A 25,827-nucleotide genomic window follows, 5' to 3' on the forward strand; every position below is an offset into this window, starting at 1 on the left:
CTGAGAGCTGCACTTCCAACCAGCCTTGCTCAAGCCTGGTCCTTGGAGAAACAAGCTGGGCCACGCATTTGGCTGAGCAGGGAGCCAAGAACAGCTGTCAAGCGGCAGCACCACGGAGCTGGGACAGCAGACAGAGCCAGACCAAGGAAAGCCCACTGCTCACGGCAATTCAAAATGAGAAGCGAACTGTTTTCTTTTATACTCATTTATTCCTGAAAGTGTACAACTAGAATATAAAAATATTCCTTGGAGAAAGCAAAACAGAGAAGGGCAGGAAATGCATGCCAAGTGAAAACATTTGCATATTCCACTGAAAGGAGCCTCCAGAGACAGAGCTCGGAGACTCCTCAAGCTTGGAAGCTAGGGCCATGCTTCTATTTTACAGAAACTTCCCTACAGCAGATCCATAACTTACCTCCCTGTGACTCATAACTTGGTGGAATTGGTTTCTAGTCTGTTCTCTTTGAGAACCCAATTACTTGAAGTGCATCACAGCAGCAAATGAAAACGGTGTGCTGCCTTATTTATTATTATGCATTTGTTTTTCCTTACGGTGACTGCATTATAGCTGCCACAAATATGCAAACCAGATGAATTAAAATAGCTCACTTTCTCAAACATTTCTAATCTCTGAGCCTCAGTACTTCACACGTTCTCCAATACCTGGATTTTTTTTTGACTAATGAACACTTCCACTTGCTGGAAAATGTTGAATGCAATTAGTACTTCAATCTGCAGCCTCAAAATATGCCGTGTCTGGCAGCTGAGCATTCTGAAAGAGCCCAGTGCTTGGCAGAAGAACTAGAAATCTGAAAGATGAAAGGGAGATTTAAGCACACTCCCAACTAAGGCCTGCTGCAGTATTTAATTGGCAAGGTTAGCAATAAAGAGGCTGCAGAGAGAACCACCAAGGTTATGGCACCAGTGCAAGTCACAAAGCAGTAATAAGTTATGATTCCCAGGCTTACAAATTAGAAATCACATTTGGTTCCTCACCTTGCACTCCCCCATACCAAGCTGCACAAATGTGTTCTGATCAAACAAGACTACTCCTTTGCTCTTCTCAGTCCAGCTTTATCTCTTCAAGGGGAGACACAAATCACTCCGTCCAACCCTTCTGCAATTTCGTCCAGCCTCTGCCTGCACTCCTCCCGCAGCTGCTTCAGCTCTCTCTGCAGGCTGGCCTCTCTCATCTGCAGCTCTCTGATCACCTCTGTAGCACTGACAGCTGGAGCAGGCTCCTTGGATACGGATCTGCTGAAGCCTATTTTGCCGGCAGAATGCTTGCTTCTATACACCAGCCTGCACAAACCATGCATTTTATTTTTTTTTGGAGCACACAAGTTTGAAAGATCTAGCAGTTTCAGTTCCACAGCTTCCTGGATCTTTCTAACTGTAGCAGCGAAGTCCTCTTTCTGTAGATCTTCTGCTCTCGTTTTCACCTGTATAGAGGAAAGAAAAAAAAAAAAAAAAAAAAGAGAGCAAGGTAGGTTTCTGTGAAAAACTCACACCAGGAAACAACACAAAATGTCAAGTTTGGATTAGGATGTACCAAAGAGACGGGAGCCAAGTGTAAACCCAAGTGCATGGCAGTGAAATCTGAATTAAGCTAACACACGCTTTCCATCAGGTAGCAGCACCAGAGACCAGAAAGCTGCCTGTGGTAATTTGTTTGCAGCTTCACAGTCCAGCAACCCCTCCGCCGATGAGTAATACCCAAGGGCTCTGCACTCATCCCTCACGCTGCTGAGTGGGTGGTTTTGCTTCAGAGCAAAACACACGGAGCAAGAAGGGAGATCTAGCAGAGTGACCTTCATCACCGTTGTGCTTTAAGCCACCGTGTTGTCATAACAGATTAATTGCTTCATGACTAACAGCATTAATTAAGTTTGCAAATGCTTTCTGTACTTGGCAATGTGAAAAAGTAGGAACGACAACCGTAACCTAGAAATTCCTTCATTCTCGTTATGGGGTTGCAAGTAGTACAATGAAAATAGTAGAGCAGAGACAAAGCAGTATAGGCTGAGAACAAAATGAACACCAGGCAACACAGTTTCTCTGAAGGTAGGCCCAATAAAACAAAGCTTTTCTTGTGACAGAATCACTGTCTGGGTAAAACCAATTGTATACACTGGGGTTTCTCCCAAGCATTTGATTTAATGTTCTCTAACAATTTGATTTGAAGAACTTGCAAGATGGTAATTGCCTTGCCAATTTTACAAGTGGATTAAACATGAATTCAGTGACTCATCTCCAAACGTAGCTGTCAGTGGGAACACATCCATAAGGAGAGGTACCCTACGCCCAGGTCCCTCGGGGAAATGGCTCGTGGTCCAACGGCACGTTATACGTCGTGTAGTCTCCAGGTCGTGGTTGTGGTGGAGTTCAACACACACCCAGAGATCACAGGGGGCAATCCTGGGTGGGGAAAGGCAGCCTGCCTCGTGGCAGTCCACAGACAGGCCATCCTGGCCCCCTCCCTGCCCCATAAACATTTCCTGTTTTACCTTGTCACAGCTCTTCCATTGCACTTCTCCATCAGCTGAACCCACACAGCTGGCAGCAGAGCAGAAAGGCCATGAGCAAGGGGGTGTCACAGCCTTCTGCGGTGGTAGCCAGCTGCCTAAGCAGCTCAGCAGAAAACCAGCAAATTTTCAGAAAACAACAAAAACACATGGAAGCAGAAGGACTCAAAGGCAGGTCACCCAATGAGACTCAGCCCAGAAAACAAGCCTTATAAGACCTGAAGCGCTCCAAATATTCCATTTAAGACATAACTTGTTTTAGATCCTGAAAGTGAAGGAGGAGGTGGTGAGAGACCAGAGTTTGCTGACAAAGACACAGGAAGATCAAATGGATGAAAATTTAAGTTAGATACTCAGCTTCAGATTAAGACATTGTTTCCTACTGTGAGGATAACGAACCATGAAATGCTCCACTGCAGCTCTGTGGACGAATCCTTCGGCCAAAGCTCAGTGCTGATGCCACCCCTCCTTCCAGACTCGCAGCTGCTCTCTGCTGCCCCTTCCTTCCCTGGCCATGGGTGAAGACAAACTTCTCCTGAGCATTTTCAGTCTGCAGGTCTGCATTAGGATGTTGGTATCTCACGTGTCAGGGCTCAGACCAGTCATCTGTAAGGTCAGGGATATTTTGGTATCTCAAACACCAGAGATCACTCAGAGCTGCAGTTGCAGCTAAATTCCTCCACAGACACCAACGTAGCGAGGGCTTCGTTCACTTATCCCAAGTCTTTTATCGGAGTTATCTTCATCTGTTTGGCAGCCAAGTAATTAATCCTCTCCAGAGTCTTCTGATGTGTTATCCCTCCCTACCCTCAACAAAGATCAAGAAAATCAATCAAGTCAGAAAAGGAGTAGGTTCCTCTGAATTTTTCTTAACATCTCAAAGGCTTTATCAACACAGAACCATCTGTTAAAGGAGACCTCTGTTGACTGAGGCGTTTGAATAGAGAGAGCTGTAGCAGAGAGAAGTCTCTCCTTGCCCTTGTTCAAGAACCAAGGGTCCCTCTTTATCATAATCCCTAAGGAACCCCAGGACATCTCTTGCTGTTGGCAAAAAGAATAGCTGCTGACCAATCCTCTAACAACAATTTAGAAGAAACAAAACTGAAAAAATAAATTCTGTTATCTGGGCTTGCCACCGCCAATGAATAAATGGCAAGTGAAGTCTGCACAAAGTGGATTTAACACCGGAATCCAAAACGGGGAACATTTCCTCTTACTTACAAAGAACAAAATCACCAAGCAAACAGAGTCCACAAAATGTTATTTATTTTTTTGCATTAAACTCAGGCACAGAGTACTAGTAGGGCTGTATAAAAGTACTCCTAATGAAACATACGTTTTCATACCAGCCAAAAATGGAGAATTTTATTACCTATTGTGCAAGGCACACGATGGAAGAGCACGTTACTCTCAGCAGTAAGTGCATTGAGTTTTAACTCATCATAGGAACAGCTGCGATAGAAATTACTGTAGTGAAGCAAGAGCAGCTGTAAAGACAAGGACAACAACCTAGCTGTAAAGCAGTCAGGGAAACAGAAGTATCAGAATGGCACTGCACATGCTGTCTTCTGTAAGCTTCTGTAAGGAGAACCAACATTTTCTGGGACAGAAAATTTTCTAGATTAATTTAGTAAGAGAAAATTTCAATATAATGGCTATGAAATAAGACAGCAAGTTTTGTAAAGCACTATTTGTATCACAGAAATCTGGAGTTGGGTAACTAGTTTGGTTTATTTTTTGCTCTGCTCTTCCTGGTAAAAGTAAGTTCTGCAACCACATATGTTCACAAATATCTTTGTTGAACAGCTGAAGTCTCTAGAGGTTACCTTCAGGTAATGTTCTTTACTCTTCACATCCTGAAGACTTGTGAAAACACTCGATAACCTCCCTCCTGGATGGTTAATTGATGCTTTTTAACAGCTTGCTATCTCCCATTAGTCAGCACACAATGATTATTCTATGCTGCAAAACAATCTCAGCAGGCCACCGTACATTAAACAAACACACTACAAAAGGTAAGGAGCCTCAACATTTTGTGCCTGCCCCTCTCTATCCTTTCAGTCTCAATCTAGCAGCTGGAACTTCGACTGCCAGTTAGGCTCACAGTGCTGTCTGACAACTGCTGTGCATCCTCTCCGAATAAATACAAGATAATCATCGTTTCCACTTCCACAGAAACAACCTCATCCCAGAGGGACCCTGTGCTTTCTGAGAAAAGCCACACCAAACACTGAGGGAATCAGCTGATGGGAAATCCACATCTTCCAACTGGCACACACCCCGCTGTGGAGCGGGTAGCAATCCGGTTAGCTCTTCACAACACTTTTGCACACCTCTAAGTACAACAGAGCGGTTACTTACAGGCACTGAGGAACATCATCCTCCTGCTGGTGCCCTCCAACCCTGCCTCACCACGCCAACAACTACGTTGGGGACAGGAGAGTGGCCATGCTGCCCTGGCTGCTCCTTGACTTCTGGAAGTCTTCCAGAAGGCTACTGCAAGTTTCAAAACATATTAAAAATTAAAAGCTAAAGGAAAAACTATAACAATTTTATAGGAGAAGACAAGGCACAAGTGGACTTGTCTTCTCCCAGGGACAGGACCACAACCAAGGCTGTTTTTCAAAAAACAAACAAAAAAAACAACACATACTAAGGCTGAGGTCCAATTGAGGAAAACAGCCAGGCCAAAGCAGAAAAGGGTGGGCCCAACCCATGCATTGCCAAATCCACTGGGGAAGATGAGAAACTAAGAAACAAGGGGCACGCAGCTCAGCTTGGTCCCTGCTGCAGTGTATTGACTCGTGTGCTGATGCACAGGAGGGACCTCAAACCTGCACACCCCTACGGACACTGTTAGCTTCCCCATCACCACCTTTTCTAAAACTTCTTCTACCTAAGGTAGGTGTCTGGATGAAAAGGGTAGCCAGTGACATCTCAGCTATTTTCAGCCCTGGGAATCTTCTAGCTTTGAATAAATTTTAGAGCGATGGGTTTGGTGAGTACTTCTTGGAAAGGGTAATGTGTCTGACACTTTGCACAAGCTGCTTCCCACTTTCTCTGCATGCTCTGTTGTTTTGAGGCCAGAAGAGTACTACCCAGACTCGCCTTCTCTGGGTGCTGTATGCATTTGTCACGGGGACAGTCCCTGTCTCCAGCTGCCCACCTTGTGGGAGGTCTGCTCTCACCAACTGCTCACGATGAGCAATCCATTTAGCTCATCCAATCTCTCCTCAAATATCAGCCCTTCCAGCCCTTCCTAATTGCCGTGGCTTCCTCAGCTCCCTCGCATTTGCCTGCACCTTGCTGGTAATGAGCTGCCCGGGGTTTTGTGTCTCATTCTGCGTGGCGCAGAAAGATCCCCACGAGGCTGCTCTGCCTCCGAGCTTTAACAGCTTACTAACGAAAAGTGCAATAAAAATGATGCAAAAAATTGTTCTTTTTCTGCTAAGCAGCAAGACGGATGGGAACAGACTTGGGGAGAATTTGGCCAAAATGTACAACATCCTAAAAAGATCCTACAAGATCTAGAAAACCACATAACATTATTTAAATCATTTCCAGGAATGACCGAACAAAAGTGGCAATCTTCCAAACGCTGGATGTCAATAATTCAGCTTGGAAAAACTTCACGTGGCAACCCGAAAGCCTCAAAAAGCAAACAAACACTGTGCCCCACTCAGTTACATACGTGAAGGAAGCCACCAGAGCTAGGGATGCAGCAACAACAGGTCCAAACACCTTTTTCAAGGAAGAGAATAAGGGTGAGAGCACAGGAGCACTTCCATTTCATGAACGCGCTGCTGCCAGCTTCGAGGAACAAGCAGCAAACCAAATTGTGGAGCCCCTTTTGAAGTGGCTGATAAGGACTGGAATCATGTCACTATTTTTAAAACACAATCTCTTCAAATCACTCCAAGAGCACTGCAGAAATGGCTATAACAACGCTATTGTTCCCAAAACAAGCTGCACAAGCCTAGAAACAGCACATTTTCTGCCTCCAGTCCTATCTGTCTACTCACTTCTCCCACATTTCTCTTATGAATGGAGAAGACCCTATATGCATACGACACGAAACAAATTATTCTTCCCACTCAACACAAATAACACAAAATGCGATGCCAGTCCTTGCTAGAAAGCACAGTGCAACCTGCTCCTTTGTGCTCGGAGCCACAAGGCACAAACAGAGAAAACCTCAGATCTTGTCTTTTGGGGTTGGGCAGTGAAAGGAAATTAGGAAATATGAATGGATGCGATATCCAAGCCACTAAGTCACACCGCCTTTGCTATCGGGGGCGTAATCGCCCAACCCCTTTCATAAACTCATCCAGTTCCTGTGAAAACACCAAACAGCAGCCAACTCACAGGATATTTATTCCCAAAGGAAGCTCATTTCAAAGCTTTACTTTAAAGCTATCATATCCACAACAGCCCCCTCTATTTGAAGAGCTGAAAAGCATGAAGTGGAATTTTACATGCTGGGAATTAGATGGTTAATTAGGGGAAAATAGAAAATATTTTGCAGAAATAGAAAAGGGCTGCCAGGCCAGATGGTGCACTCACCTGGCTGGCTCTGAGCTGCTCCCCAGGGCATGGCAACATCCCAAGCACGGCACTGGGAGGCATTCCCCCAGCTACAGGAGCTGCCCTCCAAGCTCTCCATCTCCACGTATACCAAGCAGACCCAGCCAGCGGGCAAGCATCAGTTACAGATAAAGATCTATGAATAAAAAATGAAAGCGGGATAACGATGGAGATACGGGCATCGCTCAGAGACTGCCATCAGGGATGCTGTGCAGAAATCCTGACAGCGAAGCACTGGAAAACAGGCAGAGCAAATTGAGGCTATAGAAGTTTGCAGACTTATCCCTATCAGCCCAGCGGCTGAACCTTGCAAACACTTGTCTTTATAAAGACTAAAATAACACTGCTTATAAACAATCATTATTTATACCCTTTGCTCTGTCTCAGGGTTTATTCCTAGTGTTTATTCCACCATCACCTCCTCCAAGAAAAGCCTTGCAGAACTGCAGTCCCAGCTGACAGTCTATCTGGGATAGAAGGAGCAGGATAGAAAAGGATTTGCAGATTACTTTTAAGAAAGCTCTCTGTCTGCATGGAAAAAGCAGCACCAAGTGCAAAAGGAAAGAGAGAAAAAGGAAATAAGCAAAAGGATCAAAAATATAAAAGGGGAAAGAGCAGAGTCCACTATAAGCATAGCAGAAGGACCTGTAAGTATTAAATAAAAGTGGAATACAATAAAACCAGTCACAGGGATCCCAGAATTCCCACCCACCACCTTTCTGTGTGCCTGTACAAGAATGCACTGGCTATGGAAATGCACTTTCTGCACCTTACTGCACACACAGGAACGGAGAAGCGCTGAAAAACACCCACCACTGTCCCGTCTGGGGAAGCAGATGCTCAACCAGAGTTCACCCTAAACTACGTCAGATGAGCAGGAACTGAACAAGCCAGGAGCAAAGCTCTCCACATCTGTGTGGCTGTTTTCTGTACAGAACAGACAGTCATAACCCAAACATTGTGTGCATGTGCATCTCAGAAGGTATAAAAGGGAATCCTTTTTCACACATCAGTAGGGTCAGGGCTTCACATTTCTTTAACAATGAACAAATAACAGTTTGGCTAGTAGATCATTTCCCTTTAACAAAATATGCTATTTATTTTTTTTTTTTGTTAAGTCATACTTCAGTGTATGATAAATGCTTTCCTTCCATAGCGGGGGGAGACGGGACAGGACACAACACAGCCCTGTGAAATTCAAACATTTGCTGAGCAGCATCTTCCAAAAAAAAAAAAAATCAGACCCCCAATGTTCAGAAAAGTATCTAAAGGCACTTGCTACTTACACTGAAAAACAAGAATAAAATAACAGCAAGTCTCTGCAATCAGCTATTCTGGAAACACTACAACACTGAGGTATTTTTTAGAGTAAAAACACCTGCTTCCTTATTCTAATCTCCAATTCATGTCTTCTAATAACTTGCCCAAACGTCATTTCAAGCCCCTAAGAAAGCTACAGAGTTAGCACTGCAGCTCTGTAAAACTAGTCTCATTGAATCAAGCTTCTTTGCTAGAAGCTTTCAAGGTTTTTAATTTTCTACAGCAGTTTCTGCAACCTGAGAGAGTAACCAGTTAAAAATCCTGGAAACCATCATTTTCTATTTTAACAGCTGAACAATTCCCACAGTGTCCTGCCTAAATGAGGTTTCTTTCTTCTTCTGTGATCCTTGATTGTGCACAGAGAGATTTGATGTTCGTCTGAAATAGCCCATTTAATAGCAATACACATGCATTTAGAGATTTAAAGCCAAAATGAACTGCTTAAGTAGTCTAACCTTCTGCACAGCACAGGCTGCAGTATTTCACCTAGTAATTTCTGCTGCGTTCTACTACATTTTGATAAGCTACAGGGTCTCTTCTAGAAACTTTTTTTTTTTTTAAACACAAGCTCCAGCTGATCAAAACCCTACCCTATTGCAATGTTATTTCAGCAGTAAAATACATTTACGGTTTAAAATGTCCATCTTCTTGCTAAGTTCTGCCTCAGCCACAGGGTCTTGTTATGCCATTTTTCACCTAAAAAAGTCTTATTCGTCTTGTACCTTCAAAGCTCCACATCTGCCTAGGAACTTACAGAACACGATCCAGCAATAACTTTGCCTTGGTTCAGTTACACTCTTCTAACCTCTCAAGAAGAAGGACCAACCATCGTTTTATAGTTATGATGGTGGTATAAGCAGGACCAACACATTTCTTTAAGCCCTGACTCACGATCTGTACCTTATTCATCAGTAGCAAACAGTAAGAGTTATCAATAATCTAACATCTTTTTCCATGATCCCATTACCTTCTGTTTCATGAGCCACAAAAAATAAAAGTTTGCACGTATCCAATGCCTGAAACTGTAAGCAGATCAAACTGGTTCAAGGTACATACGTGGGTATTTCTTACCGAAAACTCAAAGCTCTGGCTTAAGAAATAGCTAATGGCTGCAGCACAATTTCGCTTTAATATAATTACTGACTTGTTACAGTCATAAATTCAGCAAGAGGAAAAACCTTAGGCCTTTGGAGTTGATGAAGAATAAACAAAAGGGGTGATATCAAAGTAATTAATATTAATGGGTGCGTTATTTCTACTATAAACTATGAAGACATTTCAAAAGGGTTGTAAAGCTGAGCTACAGCAACTGACAGAATATGTAATTATACAAGCAGCTGCATTCCAAATTTTGCCCGGATTTGCAATTTCCTGCAATTAGAGAGGAATGTATACATCTCCATCTTATGCATTTTAAGCAAGACACTCACTATTCAAATGTTAGCTCCCAGGCACACCTATTGTCATTTCAAAACAAAATGACAGGGAAGCCACAGAGAGGCAATACACCTACTTTATCTAGCAAGAGAAGGCCAGCTTTTAACTGGGGGAGGAGTTCTCTGAGGAGAAACTAAAAATATAATGCTAATATCAGAAATGCACATAGCTGCAACCAATGAGAACAGCTACAGAAGTCTGGCCAGGCACCGCTGCTGTGTGCTTATTTTGTTATACTCTGAATACTGCAAAGCACCTCATAAGCCTTCAGGGTGGGATCCACACTGTTCTCCAGTGGAAAGCTTTAAGACAGTGAGGAAGAACAGTAACAAAGATTTATGAGCTCGTTAGAGCACCAGAGTGAGATCATTTCGTACAGAGGAGTAACCTGACCTCACACGGATGCGTACCACATTTCTGTCGTCGTTCCTGTTTTTCTCCCCCCAAGTGAGATTATCAAGTCAGTCTGTATTTGGCATCGTGTACCAAAATACCGCATTAATAGGAGTCAGGAAAATCAGTCAAGTTTAAGATTAAAGAAAAGGATACAGGATTAAGAAAACAGGAAAGGAATGACAGTAAGATTTTCCAGTGTCTTTATGAGAAAATGCAAAGTAAACCTGCAAATACCAGTGCAAAACACAAAAGTGCAGGACTGATGAAGAGCACTGCCTGTTTGCTGAGCCCATGAATACCTATCGCACAGGAAAAGGGAAAGGGAAATTAATCCTCCTAGGCCCAAAAGCAACCAAACTCTGTGGCTGCTGTGAACTGTGCCCAAGGACTGCGTGGGCTGCAGTGGGGTGGGATTTTTAAAGGACACGCCAGAGGCGAGCAGAAAGGGAGCTACTGCTGAAAACCTCCAGATACACACCTCTCACCACAACACTACAAAAAAGTTTACTGCCTTACAGATATTTTTGAAATCTCTGTTCCTCAGTTTTAGCATGAGCAGTTTGCTTTCCCAGTGTTTAGCTTTTGAGTACTGAACTCAAAAAGGAAGAAAACAGAAGGGGAACAAAAACATAATGGGATTATTTGGAGCAACGCTGTTGGCAGAACCAGCCAGGAACAAATCCCAAAACAGTAGCTGGACTTCGGAGAAATCAGCAATTTCTGCATCACCTCTGTGCTGCTAAACAGATCCCAGCAAGAGAAGAGACAAAGCATGGGCACAAACATAACACAAGACTGCCAAAATCACCGTGCTCTAGAGCCCGAGAACATCTAAACCTTTTCAGCTATTTCTTGAGATGGTGTGTAAGCCCACCAGAAGGTAAGCATCCCACCAGCCACTACAGACCCACTGCTCTTGGGAAGGTGGGAGAGCTCCAGGCAGGAGCATCAAACTTGCACGTTCTTTACCAGTGATTACAGGGAGATGCAGTTCAGGCTTGTGAAAATTCCCTACGGCACGCAACTCCCAAAACGCAAGGGGAACGAGAGATAATGCAAAGGGAACAAGAGATAAACACCTATTTCATTCTACTAATTACAATAACCAAAAAAAAATCCAGTCGAACGGACCAGTCTTTTATAATGAATGAGTCTTTTATAATGCATTTCTTTTTAATTTGTTTCATCTTTACATGTTAAACCTTTGAATTCATCTAAAGAATCACCCACATTAATGTTGTAGCATGCACATCCTGAAAATACAGAAAAAGCACAGAACGTCAGCTTCGGTCTGTTAGATTAGATTTAGGCACTTGCAAGAAGACTGCAGTGCTACTTTGAAAAAGACACTGACAACGACAAATTAGTAAAGAAGGCGGCAGACAAGTATTGCTTCATGTAACAAATTGCTCACTTATTTTTCAATTTGTTCTTCCGAATTTTTATCTTGGGCAGCAGAGACAAACAGTGATGCTGTGAGATACCATCTCAGATCTAAGTGACACGCAGAGGCTCGGAGGGCCCCACTTCATTGTAAGCACAGCTCTATCACTCCACGCTACGTGAAAGTAGCCACTTCAGAAACCAAAGTGCTGCTTGTGACTAGCACTTCTCTATATTATCCTGCTCTGGGACGACAGGATGTGAAACTGAAAAGTCAAGCAATGTAGCACCTGTATATACAGCCCAAAAGAGGAATGTTTATACAAAGCACTCCTAAAATAGACTGATGAGAGTAAGGTATTATCACCTGGTAATTCAGATTTTTGGAAAATGGTCAGTCTTATAAAAAAAACTACAAGGAAAATGAAAATATAAGGGATTTCTGCAAACCAGTAAAATTTCAGTTAGTTCAATTTCAGTTTCATTGCTCCCTTGCCACCTCTGAGAGCTTTGAATGACCGCTGCAGAACATCCAACAGCACCCAGCCCTGTGGCTCTCTCTCTGCTTTTTGGGGAACCAGGAGCTGTGCATCAGCCAAAGGTCATTGCAGCAACGCAGCCCAAACATAGCAATAGCATGAGGCAAATGAACAGTAACCCTCAGGTGGAGATTTGTCAAAATAAAACATTTTCAGAATTTCAATGAAAAAGCAGACGTTTCTGAAAGCCATGACTAAAAATTCATCCAGTGAAAGCAGTTTCTCTGACAGTTTTGGTGGTGAATTAGCAGCTGTAGTGGATGCGAGGCTGCTTGAATGGCCATCGTGGCTCTGGCAGAAGTCAAAGGCTGAGCCCACAGTGAGCCTGCGAAGGGAAAAATAACATAGCTCTCATGGTTTTGAGAGAGCCAGTAAGATGAAGAGTTAAAAGTTGTGAGTTCTGAGCTCAGAAGTGTACTGGAGCCTTATTTAGATGCATTTCTGTCTGGGAAGAAGAGATCTGACAATATTAAATTACGGATTTACTTTTATGTCAGTTCTTTGACAAGCACAAGGGACAAAGAATCAGAAATGAGTCAGATACTTTTTTCTCTTATGATCAAGCACCCTCAATTTCAGGGCAGACAGCTGAGAGGACAAGGCCAATGTTTTAAGCAAACGGAAAACCTTGGAGTTAAGCTTTGAGTGCATGAATACAAACAGTCTCTTTCCCACAAGCACCAAGCTCCTATCAGCTCACCCCAAAACCAAGCAGTACCGTGGAATACACAAAATGCTTGCAGCTCCTGCTGACAGAGGAAGAGCTCACCCCAACAGTCAGCCCTGTGCTGTAAAAAGCAAGCCAGATACCCTCCAGAAGTTACTGTCCCAAAAAATACACTTGCAAAGGTTCAGTAAAGCTCACTAATAGTGTTTCAAGTAGAACTGCTCTAAAACACAGCAGCCGTCTGTGGTGTTTAACACAGTCTCTGTCTGCAGGAATGTCCCCGCGATGCTGCCCTTGTGGAAGAAGATGTACGTCCCAGGGGCCCACCACTTGCAAGACAGCCTTGGCTCCAGAAATCCAGCAGCTCTGTGGTCACAGGTGCCTCAAATTCCCACCCACCAGCCTCCATGCTTTTTTGTCCATGTTTTATGTGCTTTTAACTGTGAAAACATAAGTATACACTTATTTCTCTAAAAATGCACTAAAACATTTACAGTGGCTACAAAACGTGTTTTCTCATTGGATTTTTTTTTTTTTTTTTTTACAGTTTATTGTTAAATAAAGCTCATCTAAAATTTATTGGAGTATAATTCTTCAGCTGCATTTACTACGTTTCATTGCCTTGGTCTGTATCCAATATCTTGGCAAATAACGCAAGTAAAATATTAACACTGGTTATAGATTATGCCTTAACCGATCCTGTCACCTGAGCAAACATTCTACATTTTGGCAATGAAAGGAAAAACTGCATCTTTTGGGAAGCAAGAAAAAACATATTCCACCCACACTTAGTTCAAACCCTGGAGTTCTGCGCACAAAACAGGAGACAGCACTCTAGTTTTTAATGTTTCTCTCTTCCCTATGGAGCTGGAGTCTTTTAGAATACATAAGCCCCATGAAAAATGTCAGGCTGGATAATTTATTTTCAGTTACAGTTTTTGTGTGTGTTTAAAATCAGTTTGCTGATTTAGCAACTGGTAGATAGAGCCTCTCTCACAGTTCAGTACTCATTCAGCAATCTGCAGAGCAAGTTACATCTGCAAACAAAGAATATTTATCTTTTTCATCTGTTTGTATGCTGCAAGCTTAGCATTGACTATTCAAGTCCGACCAACCTGCTGAAGTCCTCAGAAGTGAGCAAGATTCTTCCAAAAACCTCCCAGCTCTGCTCATCTGCAGTAACTTTCCACGTGCTTTTACATGCTGGACTTACGCCAGGCTAACTAGGGGCTGCAGGTCTAATGCAAACATTAGATCCGGCTGTTAAGAGGAGAAATGATGCACAGAGATGGCTTCGTTCCTCCCTCCAACACAAGGAAGAGCAAGCTGCCCTCCAGGAGCAATCACCTGGGCCTTCACCACAGCCTCCATGGGCACCTACCAAAAGCAAGCAGCCTCTCCCAGTGTGAATACTGATAAAAAGCTGACAAATAAACCAACACAACAAAAAAAAGTGAACACAAACATGAACATCTTACTTCCTACTGCTTATAGCGGGTCCATGCTTTCTAATAACCTAAATCAGTTATTACTGTGACAGTTCCATCAGCAGCAAATATAATCCTACATTTAACTGAATACAAACTACACATAAAAGCCATTAGCCTTGTCCCTCCTTGCCATCCTCCCGTCCACGTCCTCCACTGCTCCTTCCGATGGATGTTTCTGTTGATCTCCCTGGGTTTCCTCCCCCTACCCGGGCATCTGGGCCCAGCCAACCATGCACTTCCAAAAGCTGCTCTTGTGGCCCTGCTAGTTCTTCAATTTCTTTTTGCATGAAAAGCTCCACTGACAGCTGCTCGGTGCTCCAGATGGAGGTTTTCAAATACAAAGTGGAACACAGAAATACTGGGACCAGGGCAGTGAACACGCCAACTGCAGAAACACGCTGATGCTCTGAACTATTCCCCACCAATCCTTCTCCTCCCACACCCCAGACCGCCTGGATAATTATTAACTGCTCACTGCACTAATATCTTCATATTAACACAGAGCCTGGAGAACTAGAACAAACAGTAGAAAATGAAATATGAACAATTTGCTTTATAAAAAAGTTTGTGTAGGCAGCTCAAATCCCACTGCTGCCCGTGGGCACCACTAACGCAGGGCAAAAAGTGGTATTGCGTATTTCCCTCACCCCCACCATACGTGCCTTGATTTTCACACAGGTTAGCCGTCTGGCCAGACAGCAGCTGCTCAGGTACCCACTGCTCCTCCTGTGACATCTCTGCTCTCCGTGGGCTAAGCGCACCAGTACGGGCACCGCTGTTTCTGGAGAGGACTTGGATGCAGAGGGAGCACGTTCCAGCTCAGATTAATGGCTCGAACTCTTTCCTTGCCATGCTTCACAGATGCACACATGAGCAAGTGCCATCCTGTTGTATCACCAGCTGAAAGGAGTCTGGCTTGTTTTTAAACCCGAGAGAACACAGATCCCAAGTTACCATATCCCAAGCTTCAACAAAAGCTCAGTAGCGGGTGAGCATTTACATGATTAAAACTGAAGAGATCGTCATTTGGAGTCAAATAATCTGCATCCCAGCTGATGGATGCCGGATGTTTAACGCAGCCTGAAATCAAGCTTCCCCTCAAAGAAAGGAGTAGATAATAAATATTTAGAAAGGGAAAAAAAAAACCAACCGACTAAAAGATCTGTTTTGAAATTAGGAGATTTCATCTTTCGAAATTAGGAATTTCATATTTCATTTAAATTTGTTTCAAAGCAGAGAAACCTTTTTAAAGCTTAACCATTTCACTCAACTTTTTGATCTTCTACCAATCACCATATCATCACTGAAGAAAAACTGATTGCTTACCTAGGACTGAATGGAAAAGAACAGAGATAAGAATAAGAAAGCCCCATATTCAGATCACACCTCTGCCAGTACAGGTATGTCATATGCTTCTTCTCCTCCAAGATACCAAACACATTACTGCCTGCAGATGGATATCAGTTAAAATGTCATATTAATCAGGGTTTCACAAATCACCCAAATCCCACAGCAACATTCAGTTATCTTCAATGTCACTGAAAGGGGAAATGGTTTCAGGGTCATTCCAAGCACATAACCAAAAAAAAGCTGTGGGCAGGGAGAAAAACAAAACCTTCCTAGGGAAAATAGCCTATTTAATTTTTAAAAGATTAAAGATTGATAGCTTGCACTACTAGAATCACGGTGTACAAAATATCAATCTTGCAAAAAATAGATACATTGCCCTGATACCATATCCTGAATAATAAACAGTTACGTTTAGTGCTGCAAGCCACTCACCATGGCATAGCATTGACATTAACACACTTGAAATACCTCTACCTAGTCCTAAATCAATCGATCAATCAAAGGTTCAGGTTTCAAGCCTAATCCAGTCTTATAGCAGGTCCCACTCCTCTCCATCCATCCCTAACAGGTATTTGTGTAACCTGGTTTGTATAGGGCTTAAGGATGGATACCGCACAGCTTGCCAGGTAACATGCTCCAATGTTTCTCTGCCTTGGGCATTGGGAATTTTTTCCCTAGTATGTAATGAGAATCTGTGTTGTAATTTAAGCATGTTCTTGTCCCATTCACAGAGGGCATATGGGGGAAAAAAAAAATCTTTTCTCCACAGAAACTTCTTCATATTTTGATATTGATTCATATCTCACCTTGGTCTTTCCATCTTTAACATAAAGACCCTCAAAAACGTGTATGTTCCACACTTAAGACAATCGTCACTTTTCTCTTTTGGACTCTCCCCACTTGGTCTTCCCTGAAAAACTGGATATAAAGTAAGAACAATTGTACCTTGTTTCATCAAAGCTCTTTCTAACCTAGCACCCTGTCTCCAACAGTGTTGAACAGCAACTAGCTAGGGGAGAAGTTTAGGACTAGACAAACATAACAATACCGGAAGACACAACTTCCTAAAATCTAATGGTTTGTAGCTGACGTACTTCCCTGACTAGAGAACATTTTTCATATTTATCACTAACAATGAATTTTTTTCTTCGTGAATTTATCCAGTTGTTCCCTTTTGGTTCACTCATGAGAACAGAGCGGCAGCAGCAGGACAGCACAATTGTTTCCACCTGCTCTGATGCGATACACCCCTGTTCACTGCCTCCCCTTCAGTGCAAGGACCCTAGCCTAGCCAAATCTAGCCAAATGTTCCTTGCACAGAAACCCTTTCACACTTGGTTATCACCCCTTCTCATCCCTGGGCCTTTTCAGTTCAACCACACCTCTCTTTCAGCTCAGACAGCAACCAGAACTGCATGCAGCGTTCCAGGAATGGATTGGAATATTTTAAGTTTCTCTTTCTCCTGCTTTCCTTATGATTCTTAGGATTCAATTTGCTATTTTCACCACTGACGTTTCCGCAGAACTATCGTTATAACCCCAAGAGCTCATTCACATGCCACGACAGCCAGATCACATAAACACACATATAAAAATTACGATTTCCCCTTTAGATGCATTTTTGTCACATTTATCTCCCATCCGATTTTTATCTGACATTTTACTGCTTCATTACTCAGTACCACGAGGGCCCTTAGCAATCCTTCCCTGTCATCCTTCACGTGTGCTCCCAGTGATTTACGCTCATCTCCCAGCTCGAGCATCTTGCTCATCACCTCCTTTCCCAGACCATACACACGGAGCAGCACAGGCTCACAAGGTCCCACTGGAAACTGCCTCTGCAGACTGATCAGACGCCTCCTCTCTGCTGGTTGCTCAAGGGTAAGAGGAAAGACATTCACACGAGCAGTTTATTCTTGCTGGGAATCTGAGTTTATCAAATGTCATTTGAAAATGCAGTAAACGATGTCAATCCAACCTCCTTTGCCCACGTGCTCCCTGGTCCCTTCAAGAGCTCCAACAGCTTTTAGATTCACGATTTCTCTCCTCAAAAACCGTGCTGACTCTTCCCCAGAACATCACATTTAATCACATGCCCTCAATTCTGCTCTTCAGAGCAGTTTCCACTCAATTGCCTGGCACAGACACGCGGTGTACCGGTAACAACGGACATAATTACCCTGTAGATTATCACTGTTTTCATGAAGTTAAACACAGTGGGCACAACAGCTATAATAAACTGTACTGTCCCTCATATGGGCACGATTGTGAGAAAGAAGGTAATTTCCAGATGTCTCAGTGTTGCAAGATAGAAAGATAGAGATAATGACCGCTTTAACAACTGCAATAGCTTCTGCTTGACTGAAAAAAGAACATCGAAGGTAAGATTTGATAAGCTTATTTCTCCAGGGAGGAGACTAAAGGGGGCACAATTGACAGAGGAGCCTGCATTCAGCAAGCATCCTGACTTCGGGGGGGGGGGGGGGGGGGGCAGGGCGGGGACAGAAGGCAACACGTAAGCAGCTTCATCGATAGGAGGAAGGGTTGATATAAGGAGGATTGATAGAGAGACATCTGACCTCCAGGCTTGCCGAAATGCTGCCACGTAGCATTACGAAATGATTCTGTTCCATGGGATGTAGAAGTAGAGGCACTTGTGATAAACCATCCTCTTAACAACCTAGCAAGATACACCCCATTTGGTTCCCATGGTTCTATACTCAAATGACACTCACTGAATCTCAGTAACAGAATCACAGAATCGTCTAGGTTGGAAGAGACCTCCAAGATCACCCAGTCCAACCTCTGACCTAACACTAACAAGTCCCCCACTAAACCATATCGCTAAGCTCAACATCCAAGCGTCTCTTAAAGACCTCCAGGGATGGTGACTCAACCACTTCCCTGGGCAGCCCATTCCAATGCCTAACAACCCTTTCAGTAAAGAAGTTCCTCCTAATATCTAACCTAAACCTCCCCTGGCGCGACTTTAGCCCATTCCCCCTTGTCCTGTCACCAGGCACGTGGGAGAATAGACCAACCCCCACCTCGCTACAGCCTCCTTTAAGGTACCTGTAGAGAGCGATAAGGTCGCCCCTGAGCCTCCTCTTTTCCAGGCTGAACAATCCCAGCTCCCTCAGCCGCTCCTCATAAGACTTGTTCTCCAGACCCCTCACCAGCCTCGTTGCCCTTCTCTGGACTCTCTTGAGCACCTCGACGTCCTTCTTGTAGCAAGGGACCCAAAACTGAACACAGTACTCGAGGTGCGGCCTCACCAGAGCCGAGTACAGGGGCACAATCACTTCCCTAGACCTGCTGGCCACGCTGCTTCTTATACAAGCCAGGATGCTGTTGGCCTTCTTGGCCACCTGAGCACACTGCTGGCTCATATTCAGCCGACTATCAACCAGTACTCCCAGGTCCTTCTCTGCCAGGCAGCTTTCCAACCACTCATCTCCCAGCCTGTAGCGCTGCTTGGGGTTGTTGTGCCCCAGGTGCAGGACCCGGCACTTGGCCTTGTTGGACTTCATACAGTTGGCCTCAGCCCATCGGTCCAGCCTATCCAGATCCTCCTGCAGAGCCTTCCTACCCTCAAGCAGATCGACACACGCACCTAACTTGGTGTCGTCTGCAAACTTATTGAGGGTGCACTCAATCTCCTCATCCAGATCATCGATAAAGATATTGAAGAGGACCGGCCCCAGTACTGAGCCCTGGGGGACTCCACTAGTGACCGGCCTCCAACTGGATTTGACTCCATTCACCACAACTTTTTGGGCCCGGCTATCAAGCCAGTTTTTAACCCAACAAAGCATACGCCAGTCCAAGCCACGAGCAGCCAGTTTTTTGAGGAGAATGTTGTGGGGAACGGTGTCAAAAGCCTTACTGAAGTCAAGGTAGACCACATCCACAGCCTTTCTGACATCCACTAAGCGTGTCAGTTTGTCATAGAAGGAGATCAGGTTCATCAAGCAGGACCTGCCTTTCATAAACCCATGCTGACTGGGCCTGATCGCCTGGTTGTCCTGTAAGTGCCGCGTGATGACACTCAAGACAATCTGCTCCATGAGCTTCCCTAGCACTGAGTTCAAACTAACAGGCCTATAGTTCCCCAGGTCTACCCTCCGACCCTTCTTGTAGATGGGCGTCACATTTGCTAGCCGCCAGTCGACTGGGATCTCCCCTGATAGCCAGGACTGCCGATAAATGATGGAAAGCGGCTTGGCCAGCTCCTCCACCAGTTCCCTCAGTACCCTCGGGTGGATCCCATCCGGCCCCATCAACTTGCGTACATCCAAGTGCTGCAGAAGGTCGCCAACCATTTCCTCGTGGATAGTGAGGGCCACATCCTGCTCCCCATCCCCTTCCACCAGCTCAGGGTACTGGGTATCCAGAGAACAACCGGTTTTGCCACTAAGGACTGAGGCAAAGAAGGCATTAAGCACCTCAGCTTTTTCCTCATCCCTTGTAACGCTGGAACTTGACTGGCCAAATCCAATCAAAGCATCACAGTACAATGGAGAATTCATCAGTTAACCTTCTTGGACTTAATTTCCCAATTTAAGCATAAAAAATTTGTGTGATTATTACATAATATTTAACAGCACATGTATTGTTATGTATAACAGGAGTCAGAGTGTATCTTGCTTTGAAAATCACATATTGGAAACTTTACCTTTAGAATTCAAAGTCTGACACATCCTGCAACATTCATCTCCACTTTGCCACACAAACAACTAAATGGGACCACACTAGGAACCTGCCTGGGTCTAGTACCCCATCACTGACAGTAACTGACAACTGCCTAGAGATGACTACAAGACCAAAGCAAATATATGTATATCCTTCTTCAGAATATTCCCCAGCCTGCTACAACTTGTATTCTGCAGCTTCCTAAGCTTGTAATTCACATTTGTATATTTGATAGGTTTTGATGGATTTCTTCTTTCAAGAATGTGTCGTCCAACAGATTTTGAACCCATGTACACTGTTTGTATCCCCAATGCCCTGTGGGAAGAATTCCCCACACTGAGTGCAGCAGCAGTTCCTTTTACTTGTCTCTATCCAACTGATCCCAATTAGTTCCCTCTTACAGGGGAAGAGAGGGATCAGCTCCTTCTCCATGCACTTTTCCCACACAAGACCCTGACCTTCTTGAGCAAACACCTCCTGATCTGACAACCTGCTACTTTTCATTGTCAGCTGATTTGTAATCCCATCTACCTATGCTTCAATCTAAAAATTAAAAAAAAATTAACTCGAGTTAATACAAGATACAAAACAATGACAGTTTAGTTACTGTTCTATCTGACCCAACTGTTCCTTTCGCTTTTCCATCCACTGGTTTCATGGATTCTCAAGCATCCTTCTTTCCTCCTTGTGCCTGAAAAAAGTTACTAGTTTTTATGCCTGCATCTCCATCAGATCTCCTCCTCATTCCAGCTTGTTAATATTCAAATTCACCTACATCTACATTAACTGGTGCTTCCCAGTGCCCCCCTATCCCACCCCTCTCTGCCAGCAAATACCACGTACACTTCCTTCGTATCACCTACTTTCCTCTGCAGCAAGCCTCCCACAGTCAGTCTGTTCTTGCACCAAATCTTGTACTCGGTTCCTTCTCTCACTTCACAGGTTTCAAACCCTTCTTATTCCTTCCCCCATCAGACATTTCAAAGACTACTAACTCAGTGAAAGATGACAAGCTCTGGCCTCTCCCATCCTCCTTTCCCTCTGAACACCTACCTCTTAATTTTCTCACTATAACCGTTACTGACGCTTTCAACTTCTGCCTCTGTCCCCTCCAGGGGCTGCCACGATTTCCTCCTCTTCTCTTCTCCTTCTCTCCTCTGTAACCTCTATCCTTTGATACCATCCTTTCCAAATGCAAGAACACTTACTTTGTTTCAGCACACTGCCTCTCTGGGACAGATGCCTACTTTGTGTTTGAAAGAGCACCTGGCATGCTGTGGGCATAAACTGACAACTTATTGTAGATCTGCAGCAAGGCTGACACAGAGCAGCAACAGGGAGGCTGCCCTGGGATGGGTTGCAGCAAGAGAGCTGATAAAAATAGGATCTGAAAAGTCATTAACGATCACAAATACCCCCTGAAACCTTACCTTCTCCTCCCATGTCGACCTTCGGTGAGTTACAAGCTCATGTAGCTGGTCGCGGAGAGCCATCAGATCTCTGGATAATTTGCTGATTTGCCCAGTCAGACTGCCAGCCCAGGGGCAGCACGAGGTCACCTTTGGCAGCCTGCTTTTCTCTGTGTGAGTATCCTGTAGCTTGCACATATTTCCCTCTTCAGCCATATTATCTAACACAGTTTCCTAAAGGAAAAACAATAAAAGTTACTTTTCAGCAGGACCTAAAATGCTTCTCCCCCTCCCCTTCTTCCCAGTAATCCACAGCTAGGAATTTACTGCTGCCATCTCAGGATACGGTTGCTCCACAATTTCACAGCTATTTTAAGAGAACCTCCTTAGTTCAATCTAATGTACTTGTAAGTTAACAGAAAACTTATGTTGCTAACCCAGCTTATTTTAGAAAGCACTGCATGCTGTGAGCTACTCTCCACTGCTATTACTAAGGCATAAAGTAACACGTCGGGAACAGAGATCATCAATACTGCAGTAGTTCCAAACACACCCTTTCCTCTCAAACTCTGACGCTGGGTGCATTTCTGTGGCCTTCTGTAACAAAGCAATGACCAGCACAGAGAAAAGTGCTCACACTGCTCAGGATAGTCCCATTAACTATGTAGCATAGTAAGCTGCAGCACCCGTGGGCCCACCTGTGTCCATGTACAGCTCCAAGCCAATGAACCCCAAGAGATCTCTGCTCCAGGCTGGGCAGGAACATTGCTAGCTCTGTTTGACCCTGGCCATCTAACTGGTTCTACCATCACTTCCACAGCTGAATTCAGAAATGGCAACCCTTGTTTGAAATACTCAAAAAAAACTGTAAGTTCAGAGTCCTTGAAATACATGCACCTGCACAATGTAGCACACAAATTACAAATACAGTCCTCAGGCCATGACAGGATAACTAAAGGACCCAAGCCTCACCACTCAGAATTAAACAGTTATTTCCATTTTGTTACCAAGACAACATCAAATAGGAGAGGTCATAATCTCTTTTAAGGACATTATTAGCATTCAAAATTATCTTTCAAAAGTGGAGAAGTGACCTAAAAACAGTAAGAGGAAATTCAGCAGTTGAGCAGCATGGTCAACATGTACGCAAGGGAAAAACAAATGCATAGTTACTGACTCAGCAGCAATACTGCTGAAAGAGATATCAAAAATCAGACAGAAGTCACTAACATAATTCTGAGAAAGCTAAGTACCATTTCAGAGAGTATAATCATGAATCTTTGTGATAGAAGTGCTGACCGCAATACTGATGTACAGGTGAGGTGCATGGAGTTAAACACAGACAAATGGGACAGAAAAACCCATGTGGGAACAGCAACAACCACCCAAATTTGAAGGAATGGCTCACAAAGAGACATTATGAAAACCAATTTTGTTTAGCCTAGAAACTAACAGCCTTCACTTTATATAAGGTTGTTGTAAAGAGGATGGGATTTTTCTCTGCAGGCAGATTCAAAACTTTGGCTTAATCCATAGCAAGGGGGTTTTGGGCTGATATGAGAAAACTTTGCAATATAGCTAAGAATGGCAAAAGACACCCTGCAAAACCTTCTTTCTAAGAGAGCATCGGCACTGCAAATTATCCCCAACTGGACTGGAGGAGCAGCCTGTGATAACACAGATGTGTTCTGGACACTGACAGCCTAACAAAGTGCACAGCAATAACACTAAACTTTTTTTTTTCCTCCTCTCTTTAATTTGAAATTCATTTAATGGCAGAATTTTAAAGTAAAATTACTGCAGTCGCTCCAGTTGCTGTAGTTAAGTCATACTCTGGCCTAAGACAACTGTTTTGTCTTGCTTTAAATGTTACATTTAAGAGCCAACATACTCGCCCTTTTAAGTGAGGGTGCTGTGCCACAGCCCATCAGTGGAAGCAGCAGCTGAAGGCTCCCCACACAAAGTCACGGGGTGGTAATGAAGTCCCTTGCTGCCTTCATGGAGTCTGTTTCATCTCCTTCTGCCTGACTCTTTGCATCCAGCGTAGCACATGCGACTGCACAGAAGAAAATGAATAGCAGAACAGCAAAGAATACGAAGAAAGAAAATGCAGAAAATAGGGGAAAGCAGGAGGGAAGGTCATCAGGACAGCAATGGAGAGCAGAGCCATACCGTAATTCAGGGATGAGCTGAGCGTAATGCAGAGCCACACATCCCCATGTGCATTCAAAGTCATCTTTTCTACACACATTTACACCAGAAAATAGCAAACTAAAATATAATTGAAGCTTTCAGAAAATTTTATTAATGGGGACTGATCATGAATTCTTGGTGGCTGAAATTATTTATGATCTCCCGAGGCTGACTGCAGTGCATTAACTTAAAAGCAAATTGGTCCACTTCCTAAAATGAGGAGGTAAGGAAGGGGCTGTGCTTTCAAGCAGCAGGAAACTTCATGATCTCATACTTCATGCTGAGCATAACAGCAGGTACATTTGAGGTTAAAAATGAAAACCCAGTCCTCCCTTTTCTATTTTACCTCAAATTTTCTTAAGTTCTCCATTTCTGCTCCACATCTGAAGTTGAAACCCTTACATTCCACACACACACACACACACACACACACACCCCCCCCCGAAAAAAAAAAAATCTTTCTTTTCTGGGATGTAAAAAACTGGCTCTATATGTTTTGGTAACAACTGAAAGCAACTAATTTCAGACTTTAAAGTTAGTGAGAAAATACCATTAACAACAGGCTTCAGATAACTGGCTAGCATCTATATTTAGCAGTAATGTCTGGTTTATCAAATCCAGAAAAGTTGTGCTGTTTCTTTTTTTAAATAATAATGTTTATTTCATCTGACAACCCAGAACTAAGACAGTATGGAAGAAAAATCCTCTTGACAGCTTGCTGCGCTTGTTTAAAAAAAGAGAACCAAGCATGAAAAGATGTGGAGATACTAAGTAGTTGTTTTCCTACAGAACCATGCAACTTTAGCTGCTGAATCAGGCAAAGATAAGTCTGAGAGACATACCAATTTCAGAGCAATAGCTGGTAGATCCCTATTAAGGCTTGGGAGCCAAGCCAGGAGTTAAGCCAGGCACTAAGCCAGGCACTTTCCATTTGCAAATGCTGAAGGATGCGTTAATAGTTTGTGGGCAGATCTTTCAGAACTCATTTGAAATTACCAATTCCCTACCACATGCCAGAGTTCATCCGCACCCAGGCAGAGAGAGGCTGAGTTTCCCCAAATTGTAAAGGCACAGAAAAATCAAGGCATGGGGTAAAGGGAATGGAAACACTCTTCCTAAAAATAACTTGTAATTTTATGTCCAGTGAACACTTTATATAAAGATTAAGAGTAAGGAACGTGACCAATGCATCTAGATTCAGACATACTCATACAGGGAAGGCTGCAGAGCAGACAATGCCCATCAGTATTAAAAGGTTCAGTAATCAGAGTAAGGAAGCTGTATCAGGAACATGTTACATGCATTCCCCACAGCCACCAGGAAGACCTGACAATAATTCTGCAAGAATCATCCCCTCCATCAGACCAGCAATACAACGTATGGATAAAATGGAAAGAGAAAACTACTGTATCCTCAAAGAACATCTCATTCCCATACACCATATGGGAAACACAACCATCACCAACAAAAAACACAACTTGGCCATCCAGCCTGTTGAATGTTTTGTTCAACCACAGCTTCAACTCTTGTTTAATAGGGATGTACTGGTCAAGTTTTTGCAAGTATTTATTTAGGACTTAACTCCATGAAGCAGGTGAGCACCAACAACCGCAGTACTTCCCACACCGTTCAACATGTCAGAGGCAAAGATTTCGATGAGTACACTGAAATGCCATAGCACTTGCACCTACTGTTTGACTGTATGTCTTTGGAGACAGGCTTATTCTAGCGCTGATGCTTTCCAAACACCTACAAGATGGTAGATGAGTAAGTTAAAAACCATCACGTAACTAACAGGAATTCGATTGGCTCTACACTGGAAGAATTCAAGACAGGTCAGAT

The 25,827-nt window shown here is 43.6% G+C and overlaps 1 protein-coding gene across 3 annotated transcripts in view; it reads right to left on the minus strand.

Annotated features, from left to right (window-relative positions):
• Positions 1-199: 199 nt before the first annotated feature.
• The window catches only part of TEDC1 (tubulin epsilon and delta complex 1), a 71,713-nt gene continuing 46,085 nt past the window's right edge, over positions 200-25,827 (minus strand). For all 3 annotated transcript variants that reach the window (XM_040565995.1, XM_040565996.1, XM_040565997.1), the window contains 2 exons: positions 21,814-22,026; positions 200-1,442 (listed from right to left, as the gene is read on the minus strand). In XM_040565995.1, coding sequence (XP_040421929.1) covers positions 1,083-1,442; positions 21,814-22,026 — 573 coding nt within the window. In that variant the 3' untranslated portion in view covers positions 200-1,082. The remainder of the gene's footprint in view (positions 1,443-21,813; positions 22,027-25,827) is intronic.

The sequence above is a fragment of the Cygnus olor genome, chromosome 8 (genome assembly GCF_009769625.2).
Source record: "Cygnus olor isolate bCygOlo1 chromosome 8, bCygOlo1.pri.v2, whole genome shotgun sequence".
In the NCBI taxonomy this organism is placed as follows: Eukaryota; Metazoa; Chordata; class Aves; order Anseriformes; family Anatidae; genus Cygnus; species Cygnus olor.